The following is a 19,265-nucleotide window of genomic DNA, read 5'->3' as shown; positions in this document are numbered from 1 at the left end:
GTAATATTTTTGTGAGTATGCATACAAATTTTTGCTGTAAATGGTAATCATACTAATATTTACATCGTTGTAAAACATGCTTGACCAAAAAGCACAAAGGATAACACAAAAACAACCCTTTTAAGTGGCCAGGCCTTTAAGTCGAAGAAAGAATCAGTATACTCTGTGGGAGTTCACCTGAAAAACAATCTTCGGTCATATGTAAATCAAGGGAAAGCATGTAGAGAGGTAATACTGTATATGAACAATGAACATATTAAGGGTAGACCTTATTTAAGGTGATCGAGGGTACACATACAGCTAAAGCATCTTTCTCTAGAGTCCTTTTTCACTTCCAAAGAGGACGCTCTTACTGCATGGGAATGCTGCTTTTCCTTCTCTTTTGGCAGATACCAAATTTGTTAGCATAATAAACATATTGGAAAGGAACTGGACAGGAGCAATTGAGTTTCTTTGACCTCTTGTGAATGTGGGACAGGGCTGCAAAGCCCTATTCATGGTTGTGGAGATGTTAGTTGCTGCCATGGATCTGGGTTCCTAACAGACAGTGTTTAAGCCATAGCTTGGTGCTTCCTCTGGAATATCAGTAACAAAACTCGAGTTTTTTTGGGTCTTTTCTGAATGTCTTGACATGATTTATATAGATAAAATTGGCAAATTAGTTTAAGCCTAGGCCACTGTCCTCCTGAAAAGAAGGGAAGTTTAGTACCCCTCTTTTGCTAATAATGTCCCTCTAGGTACTGAGGACTCTTGGATCTTTGACTTGCTGGATTGTTTGTAACTTTTCAGTTGGTCCACACTTCCACTGAAGACTTAGCCAGTAAAGAGAACAGATAACTTATTGCTTGAGCTATCAGACCCATTTTCAAGTGACATGTTCCTCCTCCTCCTTTGCAGGGACTTCTTTAACTGTTCTTCATTCAAGGAGATTCCCTGAGACTCGCCCCTTACTGGGAAAATTGGCAAGGCCTAGGAACTGAGCTTTGGTTGGTGGAGGTACTCAGGGAAGGATACATGATCCTCATATATCAGAGTCTTCCTCTGGTTGTTAACGTTTATACAACGTTGAAAACAGGAGGCCAGCTTGGCTGAGTGTTCATGGTGACTCAGAAAGGGTTCAGTGGCAATAAGTACTCATCGTACCCACACAAGATTAGTATTAATCCACTTTTTGCCTAACCAGCAAAGTTGAGCAATGCTGGGTTTGGTCAGTACTCAAATTGATGATCATCTGGGAAAAATTAAGCTATTGGCAAACTTACCAGTAGTTTTTCCTGTGTATCTTTTCTTTTGAATGAAGTTCTAAGCTTTGAAAATGGGGATCATAGATTATTGTGCAAGTTCGCTTTCAGTCGAATACACTGGGCTAATTTTAGTATGCTGGTCACATTTCCAGTCAGTTCCATTAATAATGTATGTTACATCTAAGTTAGTGTTTGACTAATTTGTAGGCCCAAAAAGAAATGATCGGTAGACTAAATATGAATCCTCATACATTTAACCAGGTTTGCCAAACTTATGGCCTCTCTAATAGTTAACTGCTATTTCTTATAATTAAAAAACCACTTGCTGTGTCATTTAAAATACTGGCATAAGAAGCAGCAAATACTGGCATAAACAACTGAATCAAGAAATGGCAGTTTGCATATGTTAGTTATCATAACTATCATACATTTATTCCAAGTTGCATTACAGTTATTGACATACTGAAAATTTGTCAATTCTTGATGGTGACTTCCATAAGTAAAAATAGTGGTTTTTATTAATCTTTCACGCAATGGAGAAAAAATACCTAAAGTATAGCACTGTGGCCAAAAAAACAGGTTTTGACTTTGGAAAACTTATTTTTGGTAGCTGCTGTGAGTTTTCAAAAGAGTTACACTCTCAGGGACCCCCCCAGGGCTCCATAAGACAGACCAACCAATTACAAAGAATTCTCATATAGTTGGTCTCGGCCAGAATAGTGCTTGTTGACCCAATGATAGACTATAGAGGACTGAGGACAGAAGGGCTCTATCTCCTCTCCTACAGCAACTGCCTCGGCTTGCGACATCCCACTTGCGCAGATGTGACAACAGTGTGGATGTCAGCCATCTTCTTCATTACAGGCCAGATCTGTACAAGATAAATGTTCAACCCAGGCCCGTGTCTTTTCGTCAGGGAAAGTGGGTGGGTTTGACGACTCACAGTGGCTATCAAAAATAGGTTTTTCCTATGACTGAGATGAAGACTCCATGCTAAATAAAGTTGATAATCCTTCAAATTACGCCGGAAAAGATTTTACCACACACACCAAAAAGCGCGGCTAGAAAAACATTGGGTTGGCAACATGCGCATGCGCAGTAGATGCGTAGTCGCGTTTTGACCCGATTCATTCGAACTAGGTATGGAAGCGCAAATGGAAAGGTGTAACCAGTGGAGATGTTTAGCCATGAATTGATTCATCAGTGCGGCAGATAGGGGGTCAAAGTGCAGACCCCCCGAGACCTGATATCCTATCACAATAGTGACAAGCTTCCGTTAACCGGAATGAATACATGCCAACCCTGTGCTATAAGTTCTCTGATAAGGGATTTAGCCGGGGCGCTGCCTAAGGCAGACGTAACTGCATGAGGCTCTCGCGACTCCCAGACTAAAAGTAGGGTTTTCATTTCCCTTCGGGTTCAAACCCTGTTTTTGATAGCATAGCCACTGTGTGTCCTCTAAGGAGCTTACAAAAGGAATTGACAGGTGACGAAATGGCTTAGCTCCTAATAAATAAATCTCAACAACCCAGATCAATTTTTGGTCTGAAGTATAGTCACAGGTTATTAACCTTTTTCTTTGTGGTCCAAAGGTGACTTACCTGGCTGCAGGATTATTGTGCCTTCCAAAATAATATCTCATCATGACCACCACTCTCATGGCAATATTGTTTCAAGGTAAAGTCACAGGTTATCAACCATTTTCTTTATTCCAGATACCCATTAGGGTCTGGCAATAAAGAACAGGAAACACACAAACCTATAAGCATTATTCATTGTGGTTCTGCAGTCTTACCTAATTATGTCAGGTCTGGCTGCAGGATTATTGTGCCTTCACTGTTGCAGGAATACTGCATGATGACAAAATTGGGGTTAAAGGCCATGAAAAACTATATCACTAAAATAGGGAATAATTTGTTTTTGGATAAAAACATTTAAATACTCTTTTGCAACATAAATTTCATATTTTATCTAGAGTATTACTCTGCATTGTTCCTCTGTGCATTTTCTTTTTTTATAGATACAGGCAGTCCTCAAGTTAGGGCGGTCTCGTTTTACGGTGTTCTGACTTCACAGCACTTGGCTCATGGTGCCGTTAACCTGGTTTTACGGCACTGTACCCAGTTTTACTGCACTTGGCATCACAAGGTGCTGTAAGCGCCATTTATTCCCATTATTATAATGATGTTCCGGTTTACAGCGTTTTTCAGAACGGAACACCTGCCATAAACCAGGGACTGCCTGTATACCGCTTCAACCTAGACAAGTCATTAATTAATAATGCTAACAGGAAGCTAGACAGGGGTCCTAGCAGTTGGAGGTATTACGAGTACTTTAGCATGCTCTGATTTTCTGTCAGGGAAAATTAAAGTTTGGCTCTTTCACCATTGTTCAGTATTATGGCATAAATAATGTAGAGGTTTGTTTGTGTGATGTGTATAAATCAGTAGTTTTTATTTTTTGTGTGATATGTATAGTGATTATTTCTTAAGGTTTGATTCAATAGAGTATTATTATTATTATTAAAGCTGTTTATTTATACAAACAAAGTGCATTTTGTAGGGACAAATACATTCATATATAGATATATCACATTTCTACATTTTTTATGAATAGATACATTTTATATACAAAAAGACAAGAGCAGTATCAGTGCTAGCAAATTCTTGAAGAAATAGCTGTATGTTTATAAGCTAACAAATTTCAAACACTGTATTACAGCATTAGATTAATTTTAATGAAAAGATTGTACTGGTGTTATTTCCTGAATAAAGCATTTGAAAATGGAAATGTAATTTAAAAATTAATCTAGAACAGAACCACCCTTATCAGCAATGTAACTGTATTTTACAATTTAAAAATATCTATACAAACCCTGTCCTGACACAAATATACAGTTCTTTGGCTTAATACATCATACAGGTGGAGCACCAGAAAGGTCATGCAGTAAGTTTTAAAAATCTCAGGTCTTTATTGCTTAAATAAATTAAAACCACTAACACAAAATTTTATATGTAAAATCCAATTATCTCTATTCTCTCTCGGGGATACGTCCGTGTAATTTATTCTTCAAATTTGTCGAGATCGTCAAAAGATTTTGTTTTGTGTCCTCTGAAAAAAGAAAAAACATTTAACATTAGCAAGATGAAAATCACAATGCTATGTATGGAAACTGTATTTATGTAAGTAAATTTACGACCCTTAAGTCTAAAACTAGATCTTATCCTATGAGAAAGGTTCTTTGCAGCAGCCGATAAATGTAAAATACTAAAATTACACAAAGTTTCTATGAAACCCATCAAACTGTTTATCCATGTGCACCGAGAACCAGTTGTTAGGTACAACTGCTACTCTCATTATTCGTAGGCTGCAAGTGAATTAGCAAGAATGAGGGGCTAAGAGGTTAACACTCCACTAATAACTGGTAGTATGTAAAAATTGCCAGGTTTAAAATTTATCGAGCTAAAACTGCAATTTAGGAGGAAGGATGATTACTCAATTTCAGACTTCTTTGCATGGGTCCAGTGGAATCAGAGGAGCACTTACAAATCATAATGTCAGGCACCAGCGCTCAATGAGTTTTTTCACTAGGATCTTGAGTGGCAGAAAACCCAGATAAAGTTTGTTCAAAGAACATGTATCAACTAACCAAAGAAGAACACAGTACTTAAGTCTGTCTGATGATGGTGCAAAAGATGTGACACAAGGAGGTAAGGAAGAAGATTAAGATTGTACTGCACCTTCTGATGGTAACAAAATAACCTACCACAACTAACAGCTCCTGCCAGTACATCTTGTGTATCACTTCTCTCATTGAGGCATTCAGAAAAAATACCCCAGTTGTCCACAATGCTTTGGTGTCCTTTCTGCTACGGCATCACTAGTCTTTGGATTTCCTCACACTTCATGGTTAGAGACTATCCAGCAACTCCTGTGAGAGGCCTTGCTTGCGGTGCTGTGCATAAGATGTCAGTTACCATCTATAAAGTCCACAGCATATGTGTACAATGCTAATTACGCCGTCCTCTGTCACTGTGTTGTAAGTGGGTTCTCTCTCAGGTTAGTGATATTTCTAAGCAGAGTAGATTCCTTATCTACCTCCACCAAGACACCTCATTTTCTTCAGAAAAAAAAAAAGGCTGATGCAGAGGCTATTACTCATCCTTTTCCCAGATGTTCCTATCTTGGTTGAGTCTCCATGATCCTGAAGAGCTTCAAGGAGTCTTGCCCACGTAGCAAACTCCAGCCTCCAGAGTGGGATGTTGCTCTCTTGTTCTGTAGTCCCATCAAGGCACCATATGAGTCCTTGAGTGAGGGCTTGGACAGGAGTCATGATCAAGACTGTCTTCTTGCTAGCCTTAGAATCAGGGTATTAGCCACAGGGTTAAGGTGTCTTTTTACCCCAGTATTGCCCCATCCTTAGCATTCAAGAAGTACTGTACTACTCAATGGCTCAGGTACTGAAGGCAGGTTCTGCCACTGCCAGTCTACCTTTGCTACCCTAAGTATGTACCCTCAAGTCCTTGACTTCTTAGGGTCAGTGGTGGCTGTTTTACAGTTTGTAGTAACCCAAGCTCCACTGGGCTGAAATGCATCTTGCCTAAGATTCACTAGAGCATAAAGTTGAATGTATGTACATTTCACATCTGTGTTTGCCACTAACTTTCATTCTTTTGTTTGTCATGCAGAGGCCAGAAGTGTTGGATCTTTCTAACTTGTGATTTGTGTCTTGATTTCCTTCCCAGTGGGAGCTGTATGGTTTGAGGAGGAAGAAGGAAAAGAGGGCAACACACTGCCAATATTACCTCCTCCCCATACTGTGCTTACCTACCCCTCCTCCCAGACTGGCATCCACCCATACCCCCACCACCCAGGATTGTCTTCATGGCCTATATATATATGACAACCAAGCTCAATTTTTGCATAGTGCTGAGGTGGAGTCTGCCGATTCCTCCCCGACCCCAAACCCCTTTGGTACCCAGTGTTGAAAGCTTTGTGGCCTTCACTTGGCATTTTGGGCCAGCCTTCCTTATTTGCCTTTCTTGTGCATTTGATTTTGGCTGAAGGTTCTTCACAAGGGTCAGTGTTTCAAGATCCATTGCATTTGCTTTGACTTCCCTCTCAAGATTCTGCTTGTGAATCTGATGTGCCTGCTGTTCCTCCTATAGCAGCTTTGCCAGCTTCTGCTGCTGTTATTTTGAGGATGTGCACTTTGTCTGTTAATACTGGAGAGGGTGAGGTTGAGGTGACCCATGTTCGGGGAGGGTAAAGAAGTACCTCTGTGCTTTGCTTTCATCCTCCATCTCCTTGTCTTCCTCTTTCACTCCTCTCTCCTCCTCTCAGGGCTGCAGACAGCACAGGAAGAAAGTAGCCCTCTCTCTACAAGTGGGATAAGAAGGCCTAATTGCTGCCATCACCCCTCTGCTGGGTATGATGGCAATCCTGGTACCCATTCATGGGAGCCGGTAATCTTTGGCAGGATGCGTTTTTCACTTCACGAGGGGGAGGGCCATCTTTGATTCTGCCTGTGCTCACATTTCTTTAGAGGCATGTAAGAAAAGTTCGCACTTCCTTAAATTCCTATTTATATAAGACCTCCAGGGCTGCTATGGTTAATCCAGTGATATAACCATGATTGGTCTCTAGACTACTGGGGCAAGGCTTGTACTCACATGTGTAGCATTGGCTCAGCCATCCTTGGTTGGGTTGGAGCGCGCACAGCCCAGTGCTACACAGTTCTAACCAAGACAGGCAAGTGTGTATACTTGCTCACTGCATATGGACGATGGAGCCTGTTTGGCTGGTTCTGTTGCTGTGTGTGGTGTGGTAGAGGTGACTGCATATGGTTACCTTTATTACTTTTAAATTATGCCTACATCCCTCCCTGGGCATTCATCTCGATCCCCAGTCAAAGCTTGGTGTCGTCAATGAACCTTACCTTGGGGTATGCTTGAGGACATCGATTCTCTAATATCTGGACCAAGTTACTTCCTCTGCCTCTGACACAGCAGTGGAAACACTGTCCCAATATAGAGGGATGAGTGAGTTTTTTAATTAGCATTTCCCAACGTTCTGTGTGAGAGAGAGAGAGAGAGAGAGAGAGAGAGAGAGAGAGAGAGAGAGAGAGAGAGAGAGAGAGAGAGAGAGAGAGAGAGAGATGAGTGAGTTTTTTTAATTAGCATTTCCCAACGTTCGTTAATTGTCGTTAGTGAGTGCTTCGGTTGTTGGAAGAGGGATGTCATTAGTTTGTTTACGGCGCTGTCTGTCTGTGGAATATGTGAAGGATTTTCGTTTTTTGAGTGAGTCTTGATTCAGAGCTAGTGCCGGTCTGTCGTTTGGTCTTGGACAGTTTTTTTGTGTGCTTTTTGAGAGTTGTTGGTTTTTCTTCTTAGTGTGCTGTTCTTGTTGTGTATATAGTTCTATCTTCTTTTTTTTTTATGTTTCCTTGTTTTGTTTGTGTGGTTTTGGGTGCTGTGTTGGCGACCGTGGACGCCTTACTCCATCTTCCAGCAACCGAGGATCAGGGTGAGTGTTGTGTACTGTTTTTTGTGGTTTTGAATTCCGCCACATAATATTTGGCGCCCAACGTGGGGCTGTTGTATAATTGCTGTTAGGATTGTTTGTGGTGGGTAGAGTGAGAGTAAGAAGTCAGTATGAGTGAGATAGAGAAACTGAGAGAGGAACTCCGGGTGGCTAGGGAACTCCAGGGTAGGCTGGAGGAGGAGAATGGGAGGCTGAGGAGTGAGAATGAGGAGTTGAGGAGTCAGTTGGAGGAGATGGGGGTAATGCTAAGCAGGTGAATGTAGCCGTGAGAGCGTGTATGCATGAAGCGAAAGGTAAATTAGTAACGAATGTAGTGGTAAATCAGAGTGAATATTGTAGTTTGGTAGATACGAGAGCACAAGTGTCGTTAGTGAGTAGTACAGTAGTGAGTGAATTGGAAAGGTGCGATTGGGATGTAAAAAGAAAATCAATGAGTGTAAGGATACATGGTTTGGGACAAGGGAGTGTGTTAGTATGGGAGGAGGTACAATTAAAAATTCAGTTACGGGGATTTGAAATAATACATAATTTTGTAGTCATGGATGAGAATGATATGCCAACATGTTTTTTATTAGGAATTGATTTTATGAGAATGCATGATATAAGTGTGGATTTCGGGAGGGGAATTTTAGGAAAGGGTGGCAGGGAAATAACGAAGGTTAAAGGAGGGGATGTGTCTAAAACTAGTTTTGTAGGTATGGTAGATATTGCAAAGAGTGAAAATGATTTGTTGAGTGAAGAGGAAATTAAGCAGATGCAAAATCAGTGCATGAGAATAAGTATGTTAAGAGAGAGTGTGTTAGAGGGTGTAAGAGTAGGACGTTGGCCGTCTGAGAAGTGTATAAGCGAAGTGCTAAGAGATTTGTTGTATGTAAAGGTATAGTTTATTTTTTGCATCAGGAAGGAATGTGGGATGGGGAAGTGTATGTGCCAGTGTTTTTGGAAGATGCAGCCGTGGGTATGTGTTTATTAGTGCATGATAGGTTTGGGCATCTGGGGAAAAATAAATTATGGGAATGTATGAGAGAGAGATTGTATGTGCCTGGATTGAATAAAATTTGTGCGGATGTAGCGATTACGTGTGCGGACTGTCAGAAGGGTAAGTATCAAAGTGTGCATGCGAATCCACCTGTGTTGCGTTTGCAGATGAAAGAGTTATTGGAGATGGTTGTGACTGATTGTGTGTCGTTGCCTGTGACTGCTAGAGGACATGTGGGAATGGTTGTAATGGTAGATCATTTGAGTAAGTTTGCATATGCAGTAGCAATTCGGAACAAAAAGAGTGAGACTGTAGCGAGAATGGTGGGTCAAGTGATGTTGCCAATGTGTGTGTGCAAGCCAACACGAATGTTGAGTGACAATGGGCCTGAATTTGTTGGGTGGGAGTTTGAGCAAATGTTGCGTGATTGGGGCATAGAGCATGTGTACTCTACGCCGTGTATGCCCAGTGCAAATGGATTGGCGGAACGAACGGTGAGAACGTTGACGGAGATATTACATATGATAAGTGATTGGGATGTAAATGTTGGGCGAGCGTTGTGGGTATACAACGCCACAGTGCATAAGGGTATTGGTATGTCTCCGTGTAAATATGTGTTAAATTTTGAAAAGATAGTGAGACCAAGATTGGGTATATCTGAGAATGATAGGGAGGTATGGAAGAAGGCGCATGAGAGGTTTGAAAGTTACAAGGTGGGGAGAAAGTGTTGAAAAGAAGTAATCGAGAAAGGGCGGTTGAATGTAAATAAAGTGCGTGAAAAATTTGAGGGTCCGCATGAAGTGTTGGAAGTTGGTCCCAGTGGGCTTAGTCATGTTGTAGGGGAAGTATGTGTAGATGGTAGTGTGAGAGAAATACTGAGCGCATCATAACCAATTGCGTAGATGGAAGGATGTACCGAATATGTGAGAGAGAATGGGGTGTATAAATGGTTGAAATCGAATGTGGGTGAACCAAGTATGCATGAGAGCATGTGTATGGAGGGTCAGCAATTTGTTTTGATAGAGTATGGTAGGAAACATAAGAAAGGGAAGAACGTAAGTGAACGGAGTGATCGTAAGTTGTGTGATAGGGGTGTGAGTGCCAAAGTGAAAATGAGTGATAAAGCGTGTCATACGAATGAATGGGATGGTATGAATAGAACGTATAGCATATGCGGGTTTGATATAACTGAGTTGACTGAATGTGTAGGGGTGAGTGAACGGTTGGAGATGAGCGAAAGTGTAAGAGTAAGAGAGCGTAGCAGTAATATACGAGTGATCGAAAGCATGAATGAATCGTTGCAAGAATTGGAAAGGTCAATGAGCGAATGGGATGGGTTAGTTGAAGAATTGGGGGAGGTATTTGGGAACGAGTTAGAGGGTATAAATGAGATTGTGGATGAAATTGAGAGTGGTAATAGTGAAGAAGATAGCATGAATCTGAGAGAGAATGGAGAAGAAAATGTAAATCTGAATGTTGCTGGAAGAGAGAGCGAGTCTGAGAGAATGATTGCCTGCCTGCGAACGCGTTCTAGAGGACCTGCTAGTGAGCATCCGTGGGTGTTGCGTAAGGCAATTTAAATGCAGTGTGAAAAGTGTTGGTTGGGAAATGCTAAAAGGGGGGAGAATTATAGAGGGATGAGTGAGTTTTTTAATTAGCATTTCCCAACGTTCTGTGAGAGAGAGAGAGAGAGAGAGCGAGCGAGTGTAATTGTCGTTAGTGAGTGCTTCGGTTGTTGGAAGAGGGATGAGGTCGTTAGTTTGTTTACGGCGCTGTCTCTGTGGAATATGTGAAGGATTTTTCGGTTTTTGAGTGAGTCTTGAGTCAGAGCTAGTGCCGGTCCGTCGTCTGGTCTTGGACAGTTTTTTTGTGTGCTTTTTGAGAGTTGTTGGTTTTTCTTGTTAGTGTGCTGTTCTTGTTGTGTATATAGTTCTATCTTCTTTTTTTTTATGTTTCCTTGTTTTGTTTGTGTGGTTTTGGGTGCTGTGTTGGCGACCGTGGACGCCTTACTCCATCTTCCAGCAACCGAGGATCAGGGTGAGTGTTGTGTACTGTTTTTTGTGGTTTTGAATTCCGCCACACCAGAGGAGGCTGAGAACTAACCCCTAGAGGTAGACCTGTCAGTCTGTGGACTGATGAACAACCTCAGTTTGGAACAGGTCTGGGCAGAGGGAATTTATCATCTCCATCCAGAGTAGTGGCCATGGAGTCAGTCACCTTGGCTTTATTTCAGGCAAAGCTGAGCTTGACTTATGGCTAAACATGATGGCAGACTTTGCCACACCTGAAAAGGCAGAGTTGTTAGTGTTGGGTGGAAGTTGATCTTCCTCTTACACGAGTCTGCTAACTGTGGACCAATCTTTTCTTGATAAGATGCAATGGGCATTCACCCCTTTTTTTTTTTTCAGGCAGGTTTTGGGTATAGTAAGGAAAACAAGGACACACTCAAAGATTCATCCTTGCACAATGAAATGTAACTTAAGGTTCCTTCCCGATCCAGGAAGGACTCTGTAGTCAAGCCTTTAGGGTGGCTACATCAGTGTTGGCTTTGTGAGAGCTCAGTTCTCTGACAAAGAATCTCCCCAGTCCTTTTGCAACCCCCCCCCCCCCCACAATCTTAGCCAGGGAGAAAGGAGGTCACACAAGCTGGTGTTCCTCCTGAACCACTTAAATGAGTTGAGGGATGCCTGACACACTACTGGGTAACATGGCAACAACAGGTTCCAGAACCTTGAGTAGTATGTGTCTTCTGGACTGCTAGATGTGCCAAGACAGTACCATCAAAGGGCCCAGGGGTACTCGAATCTTTATTTCTACTTTTTAGAAAGATTTGAGGTAAAAAAAAAAAAATTAATCCTGAAAATTATAAAAAGATATCATTAGCTTTTCATGATTCCCCTCAAGGACTATTGCCCTCCCATCTCTCACCAATCCCATTTCCCACTTACTCTCTTAGCACATCAAAGTATTCCATTATGTCCATGGAAGAGAGGACACACTGTAATTTATAGACGACCATTCTCATGGCTTTTAAAGTTACAATTTCCATTTGGAAAAGGTGACGGGAGGTTGACCATCGATCTCTTCACTCAACGAGTTTGTAAGTCAGGCCTTCATCAAGATTGAAACCCCATGTTGTGTGTTGGCCGCTATCAGAAGGATATGTATTTTCAAATGTCCTTCCATCTAGACACTCAAAAATACCTCTACTTAATCTTTGATTGGATAATCTCTATACTGTAATTTAAAGTGCTTTGCTTCATCCTTGTGACTGCCCCACAGTTGTTCATAAAAAGTGTTCACACTGGTGTCAATTTGGGCACAAATGTTGGACATCCATCTGTTATGGTACCTTTACGATTGGCTAGTCCTTTTATCTTGGTGCATTTAGTACAGGATCAAGACTGGCTTTTCTGATTTGGTCATGATTTGGGGGTTGAGGTAAACTGGGAGAAGTCCAAACTCATACCCAAGCAGCAGATGTTGATCAACACTGTATCAACAAACTGAAGTGTCACATCACCAAGAACAGCCTGCTCAGCCTTGGCAAGTCCTTCTAGGTTACCTGTCATCTCTGGAAAACTCATACCTCATGGGTGACTCTACATGCATTCTCTTGAGTGCTGTCTAAAGCAACGTTGGTCAGCTGTCATCAGTCCTCAGGCACTTATTATATTGACCACAGAAGTGGAGGAGGCCCTCTCATGAAGAGATGAGAGAAACCTCCCCACTATGGGAGATACTTTTGTTCTCAGACACATGGAAGGTGAGGTGGGGCACACATCTGAATTGCTCATTTGTGGATTCTAAAAGGATTCTCACTTTCACATAAACATTTTTGAGAAGAGTGTAGTGTTGCAAATGCTGCAGTCCTATCAGCTGACAGGACACCCAATTAGTGCTAATGACCAACAGCATGACCATGGTGTCATACTTGGACAAATAGGAAACGATATTCCTACCCCTATGTGTATTGGCAAGGCAGGTGCAAAAATGGGCAATTTTGCATGCTGTCAAGCTGTTTGGCAGATATATCCTCGGCCATTGCAATGTGTTAGCCAACTAGCTCAATCACTAGCGGCAGGGCAGGGGACAGATTGGTACCTGCACCCACAGAGGCTGTCCAAGCTTTGGGGGATGCCAGTGATTGATCTGTTCACTATTCAGATTAACAGGAAAACCCGGCTCCAATTCCTAGTGCTGGACCCTTGAGCTGCGATGGACAGTACCTTCCAACACCCTTTAGGCAACCTTGCACATCTGCTCTTGTATCACCAAGTCCATGCAGGAACTCACACTTCATAGCTGGAGTGAGAGCCGTGAAGTGTGAGAGAAAGGCTTTTTTTGAAGGGTTGCAGAAAAGATGACAGGTTCCATGAGGTGATCTACAGCAGATGTTTAATGGGTTAGGTGATTTATCTTCAGTAGCTGTAGTTCAAGGGAAATCTCTCCAGTCAGAGCAAGTATTCAATAGTAGACATTCTAAGCTCCTTTCTCTGTCTACAGTTAATATTTACCACTTGATTCTCTCCCAGAACTTCCACCTTAAAGGTGTAGATCTGTCTCAGCAGAGACTTCCATGCTTCTGAGGGGTTTCAAGCAATTTAGCTCTTCCATTTCCCATGAACAAACTTCAAAGTGGGATGTAACTCCTGTCCTTCGTAGCCTCTCCCACACCTCATGAGCTGCTGAGTGCCATACTAAGTAAGAGAGACTGTAATTAACCTACTCTATTTACCAATGTTAATGCTGGTAAGAAAACAGTCTTGAGTATAAGATCTTGTCCAAAGCCTCACTTGGGGGTTCATAAGGGGTGTGGGAGAGGCTATGAATGATGGGAGTTACATCCCACTCTTAAGTTTGAAGTTAATGGGAAGTGGAAGGGTAATACTACTTGAAACTCCTCAGAAGCATGCAAATCTCTGCTGAGACAGAGATCCATGCTCTTAAGCTGGAAGACCTGGGAGAGGGTCAAGTGGTAGCCCTTAACTGTAGATAGAGAGGGGAGCTTAACATGGCAGATGTAGACTAGAAGTTGTTTTACTGAATAGTAGCTGCAACTAGAGAGATACCCTCTGAACGACACCCACCACAAAAGACAAACCACTTAACCTATTAAACACCTTCTGTATATCATTTTGTGGAACATGACATCTCTTCAGCAACCCTTAAAAAAAAAAAAAATGCGTATGTGCGTGTCAGTCAGTCAGCCAAAGATGCCATAAAGTGTGAGTGCCTACATGGACTTGCTGGTACCGGAGATGTGCAAAACTTTAAGAATCAAGGTTGTCTTAAAGTTGTTGGAAGGTGTCTTCCATCACAACTCAAGGGTCCAGCACTGGTGAGCAGAACAAGAAGTTTCCTGTTAATATGAATGGTGAACAGATCAATCAGTGGCATCCCCAAACCTTGAACAGCCTCTCAGCAGATGCAAGGACCACTCCGTCCCCCTGACAGAGTGACCAAGCTAGTTGGCTGACACATGGCAATGCCCCAGCAGCATGTATTTGGCCAACAGTTTGACAGCATGGTGAACTGCCTGCTCTTGCAACAACATGAACTGCCCGTTCTTGCATCTGCCTTGTCTAAGTGTGACACCACAGTCATGTTGATCATTAGCACTACTGAGTGTACTGCCAGCTAATCATAGAAGGCTTGCAGCACTTGCAGCACTACACCCTTCTCAAAAATGTCAGTGTGCATGTAAGAATCCTTTAGAATTCACAAATGGACCATTCAGATGCGTGCCCCACCTCACCTTTCATGCATCTGAGAACAAAAGTATCTCCAGTGGAATTCAGTGCAACTCCCACAACAGGGCTTCCTTTACTTCCATGGTCAATATAATAAGTGTCTGAGGACTGACAGCAGCTGACAAGCATTATTTTAGACACTGCCCAAGAGAATGCATGTGGAGTCTCCTATGAGATATGAGTTCTCCAGAGATGACAGGTGAGCTTGAAGGACTTGCTAACTCTGAACAGGTTCTTCCTGGTGGCAAGGAACTGCACTGAAACCACCTTGAGTTGGTTGAGTCAAGTGTCTGCGAGATGGACCTCAGCTGATACCATGCTGATCAACATCTGCTGTTTGGGTATGAGTTTGACTTCTTCCAGTTTATCACAATTCCCAAAGCATGACTAAATGAGAAAAGCCAGTCTCAATCCTGCAGCAATTGCACCTCTGAGGGTGACAGGATTAGCTAATCGACAAGGGGATGGTACCGTCTTTTTTTTTCAGTCCCGAGTTTATGTTGTATCCTGTATGAGTTGTGTGGTACTAACTGTGAAGGACCTGAGAAGTCAGACCTAGAGTTTTGGCACCTGTTCGTTAGTACTGGAGGGCTGAAGGAAGAAGAATCCAAGAACAGCCTCATTCTGGCTTCAAGAAGCCAGTGAATATGTGTACTGGTCGTTGGGGGGAAGATGCTGATCCTTTACCCTTCATAAAGTTAGTGGCATTGTCTGTCCCCAGTAATAAGGAGAAACTTCTCAGTATGACAGATACCAAGGGCAGGTGCATGGTGGTGCCAAACACCTTCACTTCTTTCTGCTTACTGTTCATCACCCACAAGTTCTTGGATATAATCATCTTAGGATCTGTGGTGCCTGCTCAACAAGTTATGTACCTAGGTCCATTTGGACAAAAGAGCATCTTGTGTAAAGTATATGGTAAGGAATGATTGGCTGAATGATGGGGGACTGGTACTCTTTCCTGCTTCCTCACTGGCCAGGCCAGATGCAGGTGAGTTACTCAACAAAGCTTCTTATTTCTGATTTTCATTAGTTAGTAGTTGTGACTCCTTCCCTCTTAAGAACAAATTTCTAGTAATAATTTTTTAGAAATAATAATACAACTTGCCTAGAAACATAGAATGAAATTTTGGAAGTCAGTTCCCTGCCTCTAGTGTAACTTACCTTTTCTTTGAAGGGGATCGGCGGCCAACATGCAACACAACTTTCCCTGTGCGTATAGCTTTAAACATAGTAATAGCCTCTGAATGGCTGGCTCCTGCCAGACTTTCACCATTGACTGCAAAAATCTCATCACCTGAAAGTGAAGAGGGAAATAAACACAATTTACAGTGATATTCTATATTAGGAATAGTTTCATCAGGTAATAAAACATTGACAAGATTATGTCATACCTTCAGTTCAGCAGTAAAACATTTGTCACAACTGTTCTATCATTAGACTGAGACACATTTTTTAAAATTACTCCAATGAATTGAGTAGTAGACTAGTGTGTAAAAATAAAAGTTACAGACTAAAAATAAATTGGAAATTAAATTTAACGTACAATAAGCTCATATTCAACCTACATTTCAATAAATAAATTTACAATATCATGATTGCTAACCCACTGCTTATACAGTGAAAGTTATGTTTTCAGCCAATATGTAGTAATAATGTAGTGCAGCAAGTATACACAATGGCAAAATTTTGGAATGTTTCAGGTATACACTTCTTCCTTTCCTTTGATTCCTTACCCAAATTTACTGAATAAATGAATAAAAAGCTTCACTTTCAGTTACCAACAGTTCATTAATGCTTCTTCAACAGATTTACCCGAAACTGTACTGATTAGCTGTAATGCCTATGTGTAACTCTGAAGGTAGTACTTATGGTTCTTTTCAGTGTCCAATTGTCTCAATTGCAATGCTTTCTGTTTCTTACATTTTATACATTCCCTTTAGAATCTTCTCCCTCTGCTGTCAAGTTTTAACAATGATACTGCTCTAAATTTCCATCTTCACTTAAGAACAAGTACTCTAGGTCAACACTGGAGTCTAGAAATGTGACTGTGGTCTGATTAAACTACTTTATAATACAGTAATAACAACCCAAATGTAAACTTTTCCCAAACATCAAGACTTTCATATAATTTAAGTTACACTGTCAAGCCCCCCCTCCCCCCCCAGGGCTCCTTTAGACAGACCAGCCAATCTCAAAGAATTCTCTTACAGTTGGTCTTGGCCAGAATAGTGCATGTTGGCACTGTGTAAAATATAAAGTACTCAGGACAGATGGGCTCTATCTCCTGTCCACACATCAACTGCATCGGCTTTTTCCTTCATCTTACTCACACAGATGTGACAACAACGATTATGTCACTTGTCTCCCTCATTGCACACCAGGTATGTACAAGATAAATGTTCACCCTAGTCCCATGCCTTTCCATCAGGAAAAGGGGTGTGTTTGAGGATTCACAGCAACTACCAAAAATAGGTTTTCCTATGTTAAAACCTTTTTTTGATAGTGTAGCTGCTGTTAGGGGCTCAAAGGAGCTTACAAAAGAAATTGACAGGTGACGAAATGGCTTAGCTCCTAATAAATAAATCCCAACAACCCAGATAAATATTTGGTTCGAAGTATAGTCACAGGTTATCAGCTGTTTTCTTTATTCCGGATACCAATTAGGGTTTGGCAATAAAGAACAGAAGAAAATTGAACCTATACATTTTATGTATTATCCCTTGTGGTTTTATGGTGACATACCTAATTATGTCAGGTCTGACTGCAAGATTACTGCGCCTTCCCTATTTCAGGAATATTGCCTTTAATAATCACCCCATAAACTTGGAGACTTCTTCAAAATAATGTCATGTAACTTAGAAAAGGAGTGAGGGTCTGCCTTTGTAATGAGGGACACTAAAATAATTCTCTGCCCATGTAGAGGGAGTGGTTTGTTTGTACTAGGGTGTAGGAAAAACAGGACCATCTGGGATGTTTGCCATGACATCTACATGGGTAAACCTTGAGTGCCTGAACTAGGCATAACGTTTTATCTGAAATGCTGAGCTCCCTTATCATAAAAGGGGATTTTCCCTTTAAAAGGTCCTCATTTTTGTCCAGGAGACAAACTACAGTATAAATGACAACTTGCCCCCCATCTAAGAGTACACTAATCCAAGTTCCTGATGCCAAAGCAGTCAAGAAGACTGCCTTTTGGAGCGTATGAGTTGTAGTTATATTGGGCACACTGAGCTGAGGAGATGCAGGAGTCTAGGAACCTTATTCAGGGACCAGGTAATGGGAAGCTTTGCAGGAGGTGGCTTTTGCAGTGCAAAAGACTGGAGAAGGGAATTCACAATTTCTGTATCAGAATCAATTCCAAGTGCTGCCTTGTATACTATGACTGGTGCAATAGCAAGGCACTTGACCTCAAAAGATATAGAATAAAATATATTATTATTATTATTATTATTATGATTATTCAGAAGATGAACCCTATTCACATGGAATAAGCCCATCGGTGCCACTGACTTGAAATTCAGGCATTCAAAGAATAAGGAGTTCATTGGAAAGAAGTAACAGATGGTAATGGGAAGTAATAGAAAGAGATCAGTTATTAGAAAAACAGGTAAATTAACAAATTAATAAATAAATTAAAGTAAGAAAAATATCAAAATACATGTTGAATGCATATGGTAGTAATGCACTGCCTCTTCACTTGAAGTTCCAATTGCACGACATCCTCTGGGAGGCTATTCCGCAGTTCAATGGTGTGAGGAATAAAGGACCTCTGGAACTGAGAAGTTTGACAGCATGGCACATCTACTGTATATTGGTACTGCTGTTCAGCGAATCTCGTTATTCTCGGCAGGAAGAGGGGATCAGGGATCAATTGTGTGTGAAAGATCTCTGTTAAAATACAACTTATGAAAAAGTGACAAACAAGAGACCATCCATCAAGGGTCCAAGTCATAACCGCTGATATTAGGGAACATAAACCTGCCACCACAAACCACTCTATCAAAAAGCGATAAATATCTGGCATAAGCAGACATCCACACTGGAGAACAGTATTCTAGTAGAGGAAGGACAAATGGCCTAAAACAGGTTGCACTGATTTTATCACTGTTATAAATAAATATATGAGGCCTTACAAACAACAGCTAACTTTCGTGAGACATTTGCTAAAACTCTCATTATATGTTTCTCAAAAGTAAGATGTGAGTGAAAGATACTACATCGACATAAAAATCTATAGAATCTACTAATCTTGGGAGGCAACACACTAGAAACTTTTTCAAAAAACAAGGGAAGAAACCATCAGGATCTTCTCCAACCCAGCTATCAAGATTACCCAGGGTTTTCCTAACATCCCTAGAGCGAAATGCAAATTTTGTAAGAACAGGTTCACGATGACAAGTATCAAGTTTCAACAGATTTCAAGTGGGCTGTCAGTGTGGAGGTAATCAAACCACATTTACCACACAGACTGGTATGTTGAATAAATGAAGTCCATAGTTTTTGCACTAGGTACCTAGCAATGTTAGGTAAATAATCTTCACAGCAGACTAGATTTCAAAATCCACACGTGAAGGTCACGGTTCAGAAAGGAGAATGTGTAGAAGAACTTCCCCTCCTCCTAGTCTGGGATAGAACAGCGAGTAGTAATGGGACCTACTCTCCCACCCGCTGTTGAAGAAATAAGGAACCAATAACTTATTTGGCTAATTCTGGGCCACTAGGTAAATGGTTCTGTTTAAAGCT

At 41.4% G+C, this 19,265-nt stretch overlaps 1 protein-coding gene across 10 annotated transcripts in view; it reads right to left on the bottom strand.

The window, feature by feature from the left end:
• Positions 1-3,757: 3,757 nt before the first annotated feature.
• LOC136838878 (uncharacterized) overlaps positions 3,758-19,265 on the bottom strand; it is a 532,018-nt gene continuing 516,510 nt past the window's right edge. For 9 of the 10 annotated variants that reach the window (XM_067104542.1, XM_067104541.1, XM_067104544.1 and 6 more), the window contains 2 exons: positions 15,684-15,816; positions 3,758-4,355 (listed from right to left, as the gene is read on the bottom strand). In XM_067104542.1, coding sequence (XP_066960643.1) covers positions 4,307-4,355; positions 15,684-15,816 — 182 coding nt within the window. In that variant the 3' untranslated portion in view covers positions 3,758-4,306. Of the gene's footprint in view, positions 4,356-15,679; positions 15,817-19,265 lie in introns of those variants that run through there. The other variant, XM_067104551.1, reaches the window with a different exon arrangement.

The sequence above is a fragment of the Macrobrachium rosenbergii genome, chromosome 5, assembly GCF_040412425.1.
Source record: "Macrobrachium rosenbergii isolate ZJJX-2024 chromosome 5, ASM4041242v1, whole genome shotgun sequence".
NCBI lineage: Eukaryota > Metazoa > Arthropoda > Malacostraca > Decapoda > Palaemonidae > Macrobrachium > Macrobrachium rosenbergii.
This window is presented reverse-complemented; position numbering and strand designations above follow the sequence as displayed.